The 17,221-nt window shown below is 39.1% G+C and overlaps 1 protein-coding gene across 1 annotated transcript in view; it reads left to right on the top strand.

Annotated features, from left to right (window-relative positions):
• Positions 1–1,961: 1,961 nt before the first annotated feature.
• OCA2 (OCA2 melanosomal transmembrane protein) overlaps positions 1,962–17,221 on the top strand; it is a gene marked incomplete at both ends in the record, with an annotated part of 177,946 nt that continues 162,686 nt past the window's right edge. The window contains one exon of the mRNA XM_080345885.1: positions 1,962–2,230. Coding sequence (XP_080202011.1) covers positions 1,962–2,230 — 269 coding nt within the window. The remainder of the gene's footprint in view (positions 2,231–17,221) is intronic.

Genomic DNA, 17,221 nt, shown 5'->3' with positions numbered 1-17,221 from the left:
ATCTTTGTGGCCCTCCTTTGGACTCTCTCCAGTCTGTCAGTGTCTTTTTTACAATCGTGGGGACCAGGACCAGACATAGAACTCCAGCTACTGTGTAATGAATGGAAGAGTCATGTCAGCCAATCTGCTCATAAGAACAGGTGAAGAAGATTAGGATATGAGAACTAAGGGCATTTGGAATAGAAAGAAAAATAAATGCCGGATTGGAGAAGGAAATGCCACCTAGGAAAATTCTGGTTTAGATTTGGCTAGCAAGCCTGCTTTTGCTTGGAGCCAAGATCTGCATTCATAGTGACTTTTATGTTCAGACTTTTCTTTCATGAGCCTCCATTCCCTTCTAACCTCTAAGGCTGGGAGAGCTGAACACATTGTTAGCTTTTTGTTATTTCTGTTTCTAGTGATTTTTCCTGCTGGGACCAAAGCAGAGCCTGTTTCCTATTACTGTGCTATTTTTGTCCCAAAGCCCTGTAGGTTTACCAGCGTGTCCTGTGTGGAGGTCTCTGCAGGGAAGAACACGTATGTGCTCCAACAAAGCTGCTCTCCCCAACTGTGGGGATGTTAGAGGCCGAAGGGCCCATTTCCTGAGCTCGTGCTGTCCTTTGCAGTGGCTTCAGCACTTTAGTCTGAAATATTCCTGCGATTAGACTCCACAGCATGCGTTTAAGACAGGCTGATCTTTAACTCGGTCTTCCTGTCTGATTTGTGCACTTGGTAGGATTATGAAATGTTTTTTATAACTTTTCACGCTGAATTTTAATGTTGAGAGCATAAAAGCCTTTTGACTGTTATGCACTAAGTTTTATTATAATCACCATTAATAATCATATAATAGAACCTAATTTTCATCAAGGTTTGATTCACATTTTATAAATGCCACTGGCAACTGCTGAAATCGCACGCTGTCTTCATAAAATTTGAATATCTGCTCTGCCTAATGAGGGGCCATCAGCTACGGTGGAGCTTCATGGTGACAGTGGCTTTCTGAAGGAGCCCATGTGGGAGGATAGTGATGGCTTTGATGGGGCTGCTGCCACTGCAGCCACTGGAGAAAAGCTGAGTGAGGGGGTGAAGCAGTGGTGTTAGTTTTGTGCCTTTCACTATGAGAAAGACATCGAGGTGCTGGAGCATGTCCAAAGAAGGGTAGTAAAGCTGGTGAAGGGTCTGGAGCACAAGTCTGATGAGGCGCAGCTGAGGGAACTGGGGCTGTTTAGCCTGGAGAAAACAAGGCTGAGGGGAGACCTTATCACTGTCTACAACTACATGAAAAGGAGGTTATAGTGAGGTGGGTGTTGGTCTCTTTTCCCAAGTAACAAGAGATAGGACAAGAGGGAATGGCCTCAAGTTGGGCCAGGAGAGTTTCAGATTGGATATTAGGAAAAAATTCTTCTCAGAAAGGGTTGTGAAGCATTAGAACAGGCTGCCCAGGGAAGTGGTAGATTCACCATCCCTGGAAGTGTTTCAAAGACATGTAATTGTGGTGCTTAGGGACATGGTTTACTGGTGAACTTGACAGTGCCAGGTTAACAGTTGGACTAGGTGATCTTAAAGGTCTTTTCCAACCAGAATGATTCTATGATTCTATAAGCTGGGAAGGTGTTCTGCACCTTGCTCTTGCATGTCTGATGCAGAGATGATTTTGGCTGATTCTGTGAGACAGGTAGATGCAAGTTCCTGGGAAATTTGTGGAAGGAAAAAATGATAAACATGGAAAAAGTCAAAGATCCACCTTTTTATGTATTTCCTTTTTTTTAGTGGCTAATTTTGAAGTTGCAAAGAGGTTTAAAATGTTGGAATTATCCTGGTGGAAATAAATCAACAAGAAAAATATCCAAAGATGCACAAAAAAAATCTTCTACTTGGCATTTTTAACATGCTTGTACTGAAATAAACATTGAGTCAGTTCAATTCAGTCCTAATATATTTGTTTTCACTTTCTTTAGGAGAACACCCCCCAGGGACAGATGTACTTGGATAGCAGAGATGACATTACAATTTCTAGACAACAAGAGATGGAGCTAGATCAGCCATCTTTACATCAAACCAGTTTATCTGCAACAATGTCAGCCAAACCGATGACCAGAAGTTGCAATGAGCTGCAGCTGTTAAAAGAGTATCATGGCATGGTGACGAGCCTTGGAGAGTCACAGACCTTGTGTGAAAAACCAGCAATAGGGGACGATGGCTGCATTGCTCTGGGGAAGGACTTCACTCCTGTCTCCATGCAGGGAAGGTAAGAATAAGGACAAACAGAATATTTTTTCTCCTAATCCAAATTAAGTTTTATTTCCTTGCAGAGGAGATACATGTGTTCATTAAGCAATTGTTGTTTCTCCCGCATAGAGAACAGGAACCTTAATGGGACATCGGAGCAGCCTAAATTGCCATGGGAGATCATGGATCACTGAATTTCTGAACTAATCTCAGCTTTAATAGCAGCCATGGGCCAGTTTTGTTGTGTTTTCAAGATCAGACACGTAGCTTTTCTTCCTTGGTGTCACAAAACACAGAGATAAAACAGTTTTCATGTCCCACCCCTCACCTCTTTCAGAAAAATGCATTATAAGGCTGTAAACTGAATCACTGTGGCTGAGTGAGAACACTAAAATGGCACTAATAATGCAACTGTGACAGCTGACACACCACATATCAAGTGTGCAAGGAATGTGTGCTCCTTGTGCATCCTCTCCTGCATCAGGAAAGGTACAGGTTTGGGGGTGGTGGTGCGAGTCTTTCCTTTTGCAGCAGATACAACATAAACAATTCTATTTATAAGTGCTCAGGAATATTTTATGTACTCCAGAGTATTGCAGCTGACTTTTTCAGGCTTAACTATTCACACATTCACTATGTTAAGTTCTTTTGGTAACAGGATGGAGCAAACTTTACATGAGCAGCACCGTGTGGAGGGCAGCCAGAGTGAACTGTCAACAGTTCTGGGTAGTTTTGAGAGTTTGTAGAAGTCACTTGACAAAGCCTAAAGTGAGAACAATGCTGTACCTTATGCAAGGTCCCGTGGAGCACAGTCCTTAAAACGCTGCCTTGGGTGAAGTAGAGTGTCAGCACAGTCTCCAGAACCTGATGCTGGTAATTCGTTTCACTGCTGCAAATTAGGAAAAACAGGGTAGATTTCAAAGTAGTTTAATGTTTAAATAAGATTTTTTAAAAACTAATTGAAATTAAATAAACATAAATACACTCTTTATTTAATTATGTAATTAAAGTGGAACAGAAATTTAACACAGATCAGAATCCTGGGTAAGTCTTAGCTGTAGTCAGCTAGGCTTTTCATCCAAAGAACAGAATTTTCTTTGTATTTGCGTCTCTCCTTCCCTGCCTCATTTTCTTATGGTTCTCCACAGCTGTTCATGTCAGGTGGGAGGTGCAGTCCTGGGGGCTCCCCACAGTTCTGAGCATAGTTGTCACATCCCTGCATTGCTGAGCAGGGCTGAGATCTGTCCTGGGCCCCTGCGTATCAGTTAGAAGGAAATCTGCTTTCGCTGGGAGGAAAGGTGGTTTGGGACATTTTGATAAGTTCCCTGATTGTGGCAAGGGGAAGCCAGGCCAGTTGAATGAGATTTGCTGCCCCCCTTACCTGCAGTGTATATGTGCTCACTAAGTCTACAGCAAACAAAGTCCAGGTTTTATGTGCATCTGAAAGTATTTCCATCAGAGTGAGAACTGGAAATCATTATAGCTATGCTTTCCAAATATTAAAAGCATAATCAAATTGAGAGCTTGACCACAAAAGCCATATAAATCCTTTAGAAATGATTTTTTGTGGATTTGAGGATTTGTTGTATTGACTAAGAGTTATACCAATGGAATAAAATCTTGTAAAAGTTTTTCAGTTCAGCATGTGGCAGGGATGAGTTAATGTTGTGCTGTTTTTAAAGAGCACAGTGAGAACAACATATATGTGAGGATGGGAGGAAGGCAGGGGAAGGGAAGGACTGGGTGCATTTGGAGACTAGGTTTTTCTTGGTTTTTCTTTTGTGTATTCACATATATGTCTTACTACAGGTGTATTTACCAGTGCTATTTACTGCCCAGTTAACTATCCTGGTACAGTACAAAAACCACAATTGTTTTCTTATGAGCCAGCTCTTGCCCTTGTGGGTAAAGTTCTTTCTGTTATTTTCCAGTGAATGACTGGAATGTGTATACTGGTGATATGCACCTTGCTGTGAATCTATGAACCACAGTTTGGAAATCATGGTCACAGGTGTCAGAGATGAAAAATACTAAATCATGAGAGAGGCCACCTTCCTGCAAATGTGGGAGGTAGCTCCAGGTCTTTTGATAACACTGTTTTCCTGTTGAATAAAATGTAGTCACTGTGTATGATTTAGGAATAGATGTACAATTAAAAAGCAACCCCCATGCTCCCTTACAGACAAATGGGTATCTAATCTTCGCAATATATTAGGGTTCAGGAAAAGATCTGCTGAAATTTCTCCTTGTTGATCTTTACCTTTCTTGCTCCTCCAATACTGATTTTTTTCGAATGGAGATGAATCTTATCTGGCTCTTCTTAGCATGTTTTTTAGCCAATGTACATTAGATGCAGCTGAAATATTGATGTGGCCTGTGCGATCCCTCTAGTATGAGTAATTACCCTTAAATCATTGGGGCTGCTTGACAGAATGCAGACAAAACCATGGATAAACCTTTGCAGAATCAGGAGTTTTTTGATTAGTTTCATTAGAATGAGAATTAGGTTTTAATGTAAACTGCTCTTTTGCTTCCAGAGAAAACTACTAATGATAAAAAAGAGGAGACTAAATTTTTTTTTTTTTTTTTCTATAAAGAGGTTCACATGTCTGTACCGTTTGTTTTAATGCATCTACTTAACTTAAATTGCTGAATTATCTTTCAGGGACAAGATTCTCCAGTTCTCTAAATTGTTCAAACGTATGCTGAAACAAGACTTTCCAAAGAATCTATTTAACAGAACAAGGGATTTATCTGAGTTGCTAAAATTACCTTTAAGAAACTGTTCCTGTGTTAAATGGGGCCCTTTTCCCAGGGACATAGATGTTCACCCTCTTCTGGACTGAACTTTTCCAATTCACTGCAGCACAATTCTGCAGACAATTTGTGGCTGGTGTGCGTGTCTGACAGGTTGTCTGCCTCTCAAAATGCCTTATCATGGAATAGTTTGGGTGTGAAGGGACCTTCAAAGATCATCCAGTCCAACCCCCTGCACTGAGCAGGGACATCTTCAACTAGATCAGATTGCTCAGAGCCCCGTCCAGCCTGGCCTGGAATGTCTCCAGGGATGGGGCATCTACCACCTCTCTGGGCAGCCTGGGCCAGTGTTTCACCATTCTCAGTGTAAAAAATTTCTTTCTCATGTCTGACCTGAATTTCCCCTCTTTTAGTTTAAAAGCATTGCCCCTTGTCCTATTGTAACAGGTCCTGCTAAAAAGTCTGTCTCCATCTTTCTTGTAGGTCCCTTTTTAGTACTGAATGGCCACAATAAGGTCTCCTCGGATCCTCCTCTTCTCCAGGCTGAACAACCTCGGCTCTCTCAGTCTTTCCTCACGGGAGAGGTGTTCCAGCTCTCTGGTCATTTTTGTGGCCTCCTCTGGACCCTCTCCAACAAGTCTCATTTACTTTGCATGTTGAAGAACAGCCCGTTTTGACTCCAGCTTTTACTGCCTTGCCTTACGCTCCCTGGGCTCTCTGTGAGGAGGTCTGGACCATCCACAGTGGTCATGCCAATGACTATATCTTTCCAGAGCATCCTTCTCCCTGAAATGAACTTGTCATCCTTCTTGCGAGAAACATACTGTCTTCAGTATGTTTCATGCAGGTTTGCCTCTTTGAAGTGGGCTATGAATGATCTCCAGTGACATTCGGTGGGAGTACACCTGGCCTAGGCATGTGTTTACACTGCACTGTGGTGTAATTTGGTCTATTGGAAATGCAAGTTTATAATTGCTGTAACATGGCAGTAAAGTCTGGATTTTGATTTTGCAGTTCTTTCATTCTCCTCAGCCTTTAAACAGTGGATTGATCAGGTTCTTCTTCACTGCAGTTACATGTAGGTGACTTTTGTAGTCAAAACACATTGGTCCAATGCACATTGGAAGATTTTGTGCGGCCCCGTGGCAGCATGAGCAATGCTCTTCAGGTCAGCCCTGACATCTCCAAAAGTGCAGGCTGCCTCCTTCCATCATGTCTCTGCCTATACAGGATGTGGCTACAGAAAAGGCATCTTGGTTGCCTTGATCTCATCATAATCAGTGCTACTTCTGTGGAAAAAGCCTAATGACCTGTACTTATATTATCCAAATCTGAAATCCTCCTTTGTGATCCACAGGAAAGGGGAGAAATAATATGTTTTCAGCTTAGGAGTGAGTGAGGCTCAAAGGCCATCCATAGAAATGAGATGAATAGCAGTTCTTAATCCCATGTAACCAATTACTTTGTGTTGCTATTTAAAACGCTGTTATTGAGCAAAGAAGGGCATTCATTGAAATAGAAAAGTGGTGGAAGATGGTAGAAGAGTGGGGTAATAGAATGACTAGGCCCTGTGGCATTCATTTCTCCTTGCCCTTTTGATCCCTTTCTTTCTTTGATGTAATTGTTGGCTGTGCCTCCTTTAGGTGGTCAGATAATAACATTATCTACTTAGGGAAAAAAAAGGTTGGCAGTTGTGCATTCATTATGTTGTGAACTTTTCATAAGAACTGTGAAAGGAAGGTAGCAAAACTGAGCCCTAGCATTACTCTGCTGAAGTTATATTTAGATGTATTTGGCCCTGGAATTTGCTGGTCATTTAATATGATAGTCCTTGGAAGTACTTCTCTTTCAACTCTATGCCTCATCTGGGATAATGAAAAATAACATCTTTTTTTGAATCTGCTTGAATTTGTGTTTCATCAAGCAAAACTATTTCTCTCAGCATTTTTCCTGTCCCTCAGTTTCACTTACGTAATGCTCACCTATGTAAGAAAAAGTAAAAACAATCAACCAAATCCACCTCTTCCTTTGCCCTGAATCTATGGTCCCAGGGTCAGCAAGGAAATTGGTTTGCAATGAGAAGGTCAGTGAGGTAAAAATGTCTATTGAATTTTAAGTTTGCAGCAATACAACAGAAAGATTGCAATTGTATTTCCTGTTAGTTGAAGAAACTGGGAGAGGATAAGCTATTGTATAGTGAAAAGTCAATGTGAAAGTGAATTTATGTCTTTAGCAGTGAGGGATTACAAATCTCAATTTTGATTTTTAATTATGTTGATGTATTGCTACTTTTAAAGGACATTTATGAGACTTAGAATTAGATGTCAAGAAGTCATGGTTACTGTCTAAATAAGTAAAATTTATGTGACAATTTAAAAGCATCTTCCAACAAGGGAAAAAGACTGAGGAAAAAAACAGCTTAGAAATGTTCAAACCATATTTTTCTGCATTTTCTAAGACTAATTTTGATCTTCGGCTATTAGAATAAAATAGAATGATCTTCTGTTTAATGGTCAAACAAGGAAATTGGTCATTTTCACATCATAATCACATGTTTGCGTAGGAATCATTCTGATTTTTCGTATCAATCAATCAAGAAGAGTCCAGGACAGATAGATGACTTCACAGCAAACTGCCACATTCATCAGTCTTGTGTGGCTTCTGGTGATCTTGCTTGCTGCCTGAATAATGACATTTCTCGCTTTCTTTCAACTTCTTATCTATAGTGAATGTTTCTGAATTTTGATTACCTGTGAGGATCTTTAAGTGCTGTGACACTGTGATGAACAAATAATATTAAAGAAGTTTTAAATTCATGGCCTTGCTAATTGATTTTATTTGGTTAATTTGGTTTTAAACATACACTCTCAAGCTCTTGTTGCTAACATAGGGGCACGTGGCCGCAACACATCTTATCATAAGCAAACTGCGTAGGGGCATGAGTGCTGACACTCTCTTAGCTCAAATTAGAGCTCCCTGCTGTTGTCCCTAATGCATCACAAAATGCCATTCAAAACCTGAAAAACTCAAAACAAGCAATAAGCAGCTCTGGCAAACCTTTAGCTTGAAAAGTAGGAATTATAACAGAAAGACGATGTTATGCACAATAGGCAAATAGATACATTTTTGGAATGTTCTGCTGCTCACTTCTAACTTGCTGTTCCCCATTGCCTAGAAAAATGCATCTTGGCATGGTAAACAAAGGAAGACAGAAATGTGGTTGTATGGCGTAACTTTAGGAGAGTGTTTGGCTACATTCGAGCAGAAGATGTGTATTCACTAAAAGATTGATTTTAACAGTTTTTGCTGTTAATGAAACACGACATAGACCTCATTCATGACAAATTTCCCTGGTTTTGGAGTTATTTAATTTCTCTGTTGCTGTGTATTATTCATCAACTCAGTGTTTATTTCTCATAATTATTCACAATTTCTCAGATTGGTCATGTGCTACAATTTCTGTTCTGTCATCAGCAGACCAAAACCGTAGCACTCCCTAGTAGCTACTCAAATGCTTTTTGATTCTGACCAGACATTTTGGTAAACAAAAATCCACCACTATTAATTTTTGCTTTTAAGTGCTCTGTTGAAAGAATTATGGGGCACTAATTAACTGCTTCCCACTTTTATCACTGTCAGGCTAAAAACTGAACTCAGCACTCAGTGAAAAAGTTGCAGTGTACCAACCTACAAAGATCAATTATTCAATTGAGTCGCTGTGACATTGCACAAAACTGTTGAATTTTGCAAGCAGCTGTTTTCTTCCTAATGGTTAATAATATGGTTATGTGGGGTTCGTCTTCATTAGACCTCTTAGGCCAATTGTGGAAAGATGCCAGTAACATACAAGCTTCAATCCTCTTTGGGGTTGGACAGCTGTTTCCTTGTGTAAACCTCTATTTAAATGGAGGAAGGTTTTTAATGTCGGCAATGATTTTTTTACATTAGAAGGTTGAAGAGTTAAGCCCACTAGACAGCCAGACTTTGAAAATAAATGTGTCACACAGAGGCAGTCACAGTTGAGCAGGAGGGCATGCATGGGGCTTAAAAAACTGACTCGAGGAGTAGCTATCTATGTAAGATGAAGTAAGTATCTCAATGTCCCTCAATGAAGCTTTTTCTTTGAAAAACTGTTCCCTGTGCTTCATTCCTGGCCGATGTGCCTGTGTGCAGGTGGCAGCTCTGACACACTGAATAATTTGTGGGAATCAGAACTTTGCACTAGCAAGTGGTCAAATTATACTAATTAATAAAAATTCAGTTTTGTCCCCAGCTTTTGGCCATGTAGGTGTGCAAAATCTTAATGTGGGCAAGAATAGTTGAGTCTTCACTGACAGTGACTGGGGAGAATTAAAGTAGTGGAAATGCAGAGCCCCAACATGTATCGCTGCATCAGCTGGACATGTGAAGAGACAACCACTGTGGCACTGCTGCTGGGCAATAAACAGCCTGCATGATAAAATTTTCCATGGGCCCAGGCCCTGCGCTTGAAGGACTGAGCAAGGCAAAACCTGAAAATGCAGCCAAAAATAGTTGAGGAATGGAGACATGGAGAGGAAACTGATGTTTGACAGTAAGTTTGGGCTATTCTGCATTAAGACTTGGACCTCTCTGAACCTGAGGGTGGGTTGGGGGCCCATGAACTTTGCAGAACCTAGGAGGAAAAGAGAAGAGAGCCCAGGACAAGGGCAGCTTGGTTTCACAATCCAGTCAAAAAAGAAGCAAAGCTGGTGCAGCTCTCTTACTGTGAATGCCCTGTTTAATTAGTTTACATCCAAGGTAGGAGGTGGATGTACAATTCCCACCCTGATCACATACCTCCTAACTCTTGAGTAAGTGTAGGGGCCATCAGGCTCCAAGGCTCTCTTGTTTTTATTTCTGATAATTCAGTGTATCACTTTTCTGTCTCTAAATAATGAAACATCCATTGAAAGAGGTACTGTGACTTGGGTATTTTATTTTCTAAGTAAATTTCCTGATAATTAGCATGGTTTTGTTTATCTCTTCCTATTGCTCTTCCTTCTATTTTGCTGAAAATGTAAGGGCCTTAAGAAAGGGGAGAGGCAGGGTTTTCAGGATACTGTCTTTCCTAGTAGTAAGGATAGTCAGGTGAGAGATTAGTTAACCCTAAAATGTAAAATATTGCCTCATCCTCTGCTCAGGCTACTGAAGAGGTGCTGCTGAGCATGGACGGGGGAGAGAGGACTCTGAGACACTGGTGGGAGGAGAAGCACCTGGAAGGAGAAACATCAATAAAATGCAGAGACAGTAAGAACAGTAAGAAGGATGAATGGAAACCCTTCCATGTGGCTACAGAGGGATGCTGGGTGAAGCTGAAATACAGCATAAAACACAACGTGAGGCTGGGGTGTAGTGAGCTATGGAGTGAATTGGATAAAAGAAAGTTAATATTGTGGTTTTAAGTCAGACTCTGATACAATCAGTCCTCAGTCAGGATAAAAAATTCCTAGCTCCACCCAAAGCTGCAGTTAACAAAGGAGTGTGAAACTGTCAGTCCCAAACCTGGAAGCAAGGCATAGTTAATGGCTCTCCTTGCTTATGCTTGAATGCCTTGCACTGGTGAGTGCTTACAGCTTGGTCTTCCAAGCAAAAATAAGACTTATTGGCAAGATAAAAACATGGAAGGCCATGATCCCTCCAAAAGTAAAACAATCCCACCCTGCAAGTGGTACATAAAGAAACCTTCCCTTTATTTTTTCATAGTTTACTGCAAGGACCAGATGTTTTAGAGCATGGTTCTGCTTGGTGATAGAGATGTGTTCCAGTCTGCCTGACACTTTAAATGCCTCTTCCATTAGAATTAATTAGCATCAGAGTGCTTTGTCTTCTTGTGTTAGGAGTTCTGGAAATCATCCCTTAGCCACAACAAACATTTCCAGGATAGTGATGGTCATACATTTAAGAACTGAAGTTCATGTTAAATTGAATGTAGTTGATGGAAAAATAGATTAATGCAGATGGAAGAAATTAGCCAGTGAATTAGAAAAAAATAGGGTCACAGTCTGTAGTCTGGCAAATCATATGGCTTTTTTTAAAAACCTGCTATTCATAAGGAGCTCAAGTGATTTTCTCTGAAATACAGCAAAAGCTGATAAATGAGTCACTGAAATGCTACAGACAGTGACCAAGCAAGCAATTCTCTGCTTGATAGGTACTAATGGGACTGCGGGGGCAACCTGTGATAATTGTGCTAATGGACCGGCACAAGTCAGAGACCACGCAGAGCTCTGTCCACAGCAGGTCAGAGCTCAGGCAAGGACAGTGCAGTGAGCTGGAGCCAGGTCTGTCAGAACTGGGTAGGTTCAGAATTAATGCACTTGGGTTTCTTTTTTTTTTCTTTCCTTTTTTTTTTTTCTTTGCACATGTTTTATTTGATTTCTTCTGGATGGGGTAGATAGAAAACAGATTGGCAGTTCGAGCAACTCAGTTTTCAGAAGTGCAGCAGAAGTACTGACTGAGTACTGTCTGTGAATTAGCATCGTTCAGAAGCAGCTGTGAAAGGCTGAAGGTTTTGCTCCCACTTTCTGAAGTACCCCATTTCCCATGTGAGTCAGTAAGGACAGCAGACACAGTCCATCTGGCATTCACTCTCTGGCATCCTTGAGCAGAGTTTTTGTAAGGACTCGCTTGCCTGAAGTGAAGCTCTGGCAATGGTGGAGTATGAAAGTATTTCTCCTGGATGGCTATGCTGGCACTTGCATTGAACTGGTATGTCTGACAGGGCATTGTACTTGCTGTTTGATGAGGAACCGCTATACCATTCAAGAATTTTTTGTAAGAAGTCTAATCCTGGATTAATACAATACTTCCTTGAATAGGGTAGGTAAATATTTCTCTGTGATTTCTCCACCCACTCCTCTGGTTTTATGTAATTTATTTTCTCTGCTGCTTAGGAAATACAGAAATAAAAGCAGCTTCAAATATTCTTTTGTCTCTAATCTTTCTAGGAGCAACTCTACCTCCTCATCCATGTCAATGACACGTGAGCTGCAATCCTCTTTATATTGACAGCTGGTTCATGATGTAAACCTCTTACAGTGAAAAAGCATGAACCTGAATTTAGTGAATCTGTCTGAAAAAAGGACTGGTAAACCCAGAATGGAGGGTAGCAAGGAATGCACTTCTGTTTTCTCTGATGTGTCTTCAATCGTGTAAGCTTAAACAGCAGGGCTATGTCGTAATGGTATATAAATACACAGTTTTGTTGCATCCATTGGGAGCACGTGGCTTCTTTGCCAGGCTGCTCTGTGTGCTGTATGTAGTGACTCCCAGTGCTCTCCAGCACAGGCCAACAAGAGCAAATGCTCTACACAGAAGTGGTGGAATTTGTGAATTTTCAACAATGCTTTTAGCTACTTGGCGTATTGTAGTTTGTGCCCAAAAATAAGCTAAGCCAGAACTGTAATGAATGTTTCAGAGTAAAAATTTTGAACATCAGCATGTGGAAAACTATTATTTTTAACCACGAATAAAATGGCAACATAAACCCATTACGAATCTCTTCATACTTGTATAAGAGTATTGAAGAGGATTACAGGGCCAGAACTATTCCAACTAGCCCGTTTTGACAGAAGACAGGCTACCCTTGGTAGAAAAGAATGATAGATTGTCATAAGGATTTGTATGTATGAGTATCATGCTAATGAAAATTTTGAACCTATAGGTCTGTCAACAAAAGTTGAAAAAGCTCCACTGATGTCATTAGACCTGTCATGCTTTCCTTCAGCAGGAAATCTGATGTTTGTGAGGCAGAACACATAAGAAATCCCCCTCAAAAGCAGTCAATAAATGTTACAATTTATCTGCAATTTAGATTAGAACTGGTCATTTAATTTTCTTGATACATAAATTCAACAAATGTTTTAGGCTCAAGCAGACAGAAAAGAGAATTCTGTCTCTTCATACTTGTAAAACACTGTATGAATTTGAAGAGATTTAGGTCATAAATACACAGCCTTGAGATAATAAAATTAAGTATTGACACCAGCTTCATTATATATAGTGGAATTTATTTACTTGTATGCAGAAGTAATTATCAGGATCCTACCTGTGCTGCATATGTATCTCTTTGGGGATGCGGTCTTTATAGTACCATGGTCTACATTGTGTTTAGCATTCGTTAACAAGACAGTTGCAAGTAGGAGCATAGCTTGTCCTATTGAGGTTACATTGTTTGGTTATTGGCGAAAATAAATTACTGTATAAATTGGAGTAACACTACAAAGCTGGGACTGCAACCATACCTCTTGCAATGAAGAACAAATGTTGATGGAGATCATCTTTCATTTCTAAATCATTGGCCTTTTAAAAATTTAGTATGTCTATATGCTTTTGTCTTAAGTTAAAACCTGTTCTTTTAGCTCTGCCATGTGTCATGATATTTTTTCTCTCCAGCCCACGCATTTTCCTAATGCTTCTGGAGGAGATAATTCCTGTAGCTTTAGTTCTTTCACTGTTCTGATTAACTTTCACGTTGCATAACCTTTAAATAGTACAAATTTTTTTATTCTTTGTGACAATGTGCTGTGAACTTCTGCTACTCCTAGACATTTTGTTGGTTTGTGTTTGTTTTTAAAACATTTCTTTGCAATTATAACCTACTTTAAGAGCCATGACTCAAATGCGATTCCATTATTTGGGCTTTAGAGATGTTATTTTCGTGTAGAGGAGCAAACATTATTCTGTGTTGATTCTTGAGGTGCAGAAGAGCTACCTTATACATTAACTTTTAAGAATAAAGTCTGGTTATGGTCATTTTGGTGGCTCTCCTTTTTTTTTATTTTTTTAAAATTTATTTTTATTTTTTATTTTTATTTTTTTTTAATTTTATTTCTTGTTCTGCCCCCTAGAACATCCCCTTATCTTTTTCCTTTACCTTTCCATATTGTCAGAGTATCCCTCCGTTTTCCTGCATTGCAAAGACATTTTTTAGTGCAGTGGCTGTTTATCTTGGCAACAATTTCTGAAGTTGTTTTATTCAGAAGATATATGCAAGGCTGTGTTTTGTTAGTACTATACTTTTTCCAACTTTCAGGTATCTGAAGTGTGTCTCAGGCTTCTGTTTTTTGGAGGTGCTGTTGATTCAAGAGCAGTAAACTTTTTTGATCTGTTTCAGTTTAAAATCAAATAGCTGCACAACTGCGTGGTCCAACACATAGCAAAGGACAAGCTTTGGGTCATTTTAAATGAAAAGCCTGGTTTTTCATGCTTTTTAAAATGCTAATGTGTTTTGGATTGAAAATTAATAGATTATTCGAACCTATAACTGCCTGAAGAAACAAAACATTTCTAAACTTTCTTCTGTCTTTAACTGTCTAAATTAGCTGTGCTCCACAGCATCGCTGCCAGGGCGGGACCAGTAACAGACGTCCTTCGTCTCACTTCTCCCTCTTTTGGAGACAGTCATATCTATCTTGCTTCTTTAATGGGGTTCATTTGTAAGGACCTGCTGCTTTTTTCATCTGTCTCTGTGTATAGCAGCTTGGAGCCTTCAGCTTTAATGAAGGGAAGAAGACAGAAGAAGACAGAAAGAAGCTGATGACAATGGGCAGCTATGTCAGCATGGGGTTTCTCCTTTGCTGTAGATAATCTCTTGTTGAAGAATTTTTTTTTTTTTAAGTTAGTAATACTGGCACTTTTCCTTTTCTCTTTTCCTTTGGGAGCACAGAATGAGATTTTGTTTATGCAACCTCATGGCTAGATGGCCAGAAATTTTCATGCGTATGCAAAGACTTATTATCCATATGACTACTGAGCAGAATCCTACTGGGTTTTTTTTTGGTGATCAATATCAAGGATTTATTTAGCTTTAGGAAATGTTTTTTTTCTTTTCCCTTTTTTTAAAGAATATTCATAGTAGATATTATGGAATTTCTCATCTAGAGTATGTAATGTCAGGAGCAAGATGGAAGGAAAGCACCTCCGTGAGACTATGGAGTAACTGAAGTGTCACTCTACATAGGGCCAAAGGGAATGCAGAAAGCCTGGCATCTATGTGGCTGGGAGTAAAGTTGTGCATCATTACTACAAAGAAACATGATGGATAGTTAAAATGTGTTGCCAGAACAAAGCCATCTGCCATGTAGGAAAAGGAATTTCCTTCTGAGTCCCAAAGTGTATGATTTTGTTTTTTGACTTCTCCATGCACAAGAATAAGTTCTTACCTGGAGAAGGATTACAGCTTAAATCAGGAGGAAAGGAAGCTGTAATGGCATAATTATTCTGTGTTTTTGTGATCAGTTTCCCCACCTGTGGGGGGAAGCTTGCTGAATATAATTTGCATGCTACTCTGCATGAGAAAAGGAAATTCTCAGTGTTTCTTTGGAATGCATTATTTAAAATTGATGCTGTATTTTTTTTTCTTCCCACCTCCCTTTTAAAATTTTCTTTGAGAATCTCAGTTGAATGTGTTTACGAGCTCAGATCTTGTGATTCAAATTCACCTCCCATTAGCATTGACTCAAAAATCAATGTTTTAAAGCTGCTTGTTAACATAAATTAGATAGCTCCTTCTCTGACATTGTAGCCTTGAGGTACCTGTAGGTATCTGAGACCTTTCAAGGCAGAAGATGTCTGGTAGCAAATCAGAACACAATAGTATAGAATGAGTTTCCTGAGATGTGTAAACTGCATATGTTAACATATTACAGTGATCTTAATGAAGGGCTACTGCAGGAAAGACCACCATCTTTGTGAGATAAAACTGCACTTACTCTTGAATGGTTTCACAGAATATTCTCCAAATATAAGAGCAAATATTGCATTGTTATCAACTATCTTTTTGTTCTGTTCGGTTTCTTTAATTTGATCCTCTGGGATTTTCAGTGCTTTAAAAAAATTCTGTCTCTGATACAGCTTGATGTGGATTTACTCCGTATTGGAACGTACCTGTTTGGAAGTTATGAGGAAATCATGTTTGGAAGGATTTATTCATAGTTCTTTATATTCCTAATGAATTCTGTATAACTTTTTTTTTTTCCCCCTCTGTTGTTGTTTTTTTTTTTTTTTTTTTTCCCCCAGTCTTCTGTACCAAAATGATATATCATTTAAGAGCAAATAAAAAGTACACTGTAATATAGACATTGTGTGTGTGAGGCTTATACATTATTTAGTGAAAAAGACTTTTTGTTAGCTCAAAGTGAATCCTCCAGGTTTCTTATATAGTCAACATGGGAGATGGGGAGGATGAAAATGACTTGAAAAGGTCTCTCCCCTGCCAGTGACTGTAACTATCCTAGACCAGACTTTCAGATGGCAGAGTTATGTGAATAACCTCACCGTCTTACGTTCAGCCAGAAGCCAAAAAGGAAATCTTAGTACCTCCATTATAATTACAATAATTAATAAATTAAATATAACAAAAGGACATCCATTATTGTGAAAAAATCCCATTATTTCATCAACTTAATAGTGTTATTTTGGTATATTATATGTCGCATTACAAATTAATTTTAATCTTAAAATTTTACTGTTGTTTCTTGTCTTTCTGTGCTAAGTGCTACATCTCATGCCCAATATTGAAGATAATTTTGGCATTTTTGCTGAGTCCAGTTCACTGACATCAGGATCTACATAAAAGTCATATAAGTTTTCCTAGTTATATTGCAACACCTTATGGGAACCCAACTGTTTACCAGATATGAGAGTTCTTGAACTCGTCTTGTTTTATTTCATTGTGATCAAAGAACAAAATATAAGCCTCAGCAAGCTCACAATAGTTGGGAGCCATCATGTGTTTTTTTACAACAGAGCTGTATTTGATGACAACTTGAATCAACTTGAATTTTTTAAGCTGTGCACTGGCCTGCTGCTTTCCTTCTCATCCTCTCTTTAACATCTCTCCAGGCACAGAATTCAGGCATATTGTTTCATGTTGTTAATCAGGTTTTTTGTATGTCTGTCTGGATTTTTTTTTTTATTTTTTTTTTATTTATTTTATTTTTTTTTTTTTATTCTAAGGACTGGAAACACTTTGGTTTTAGTCACAGAGTTACTTTTTTTTCTCTAGAAGTTGCAAGTATAAAAAATGTTTTCACCAAATTATTGGAATGAAATATAAGGAAATACAATATTTAAATAAATGTTCAAAAAAGAAGAAAATAGCTTCTTCATGATTTCATCCTTAAACATAGCTTGCTAATTACCCATTTCAATCTCCAAAGCTGTGGTGAGTGAGTGGCATAAGAGCATATTAGAAGACTATGAAGGCCAGAAGCATAATCACATGTGACAG

This window comes from Nesoenas mayeri (genome assembly GCF_963082525.1).
Source record: "Nesoenas mayeri genome assembly, chromosome: 1".
NCBI classification, from domain to species: domain Eukaryota; kingdom Metazoa; phylum Chordata; class Aves; order Columbiformes; family Columbidae; genus Nesoenas; species Nesoenas mayeri.
This window is presented reverse-complemented; position numbering and strand designations above follow the sequence as displayed.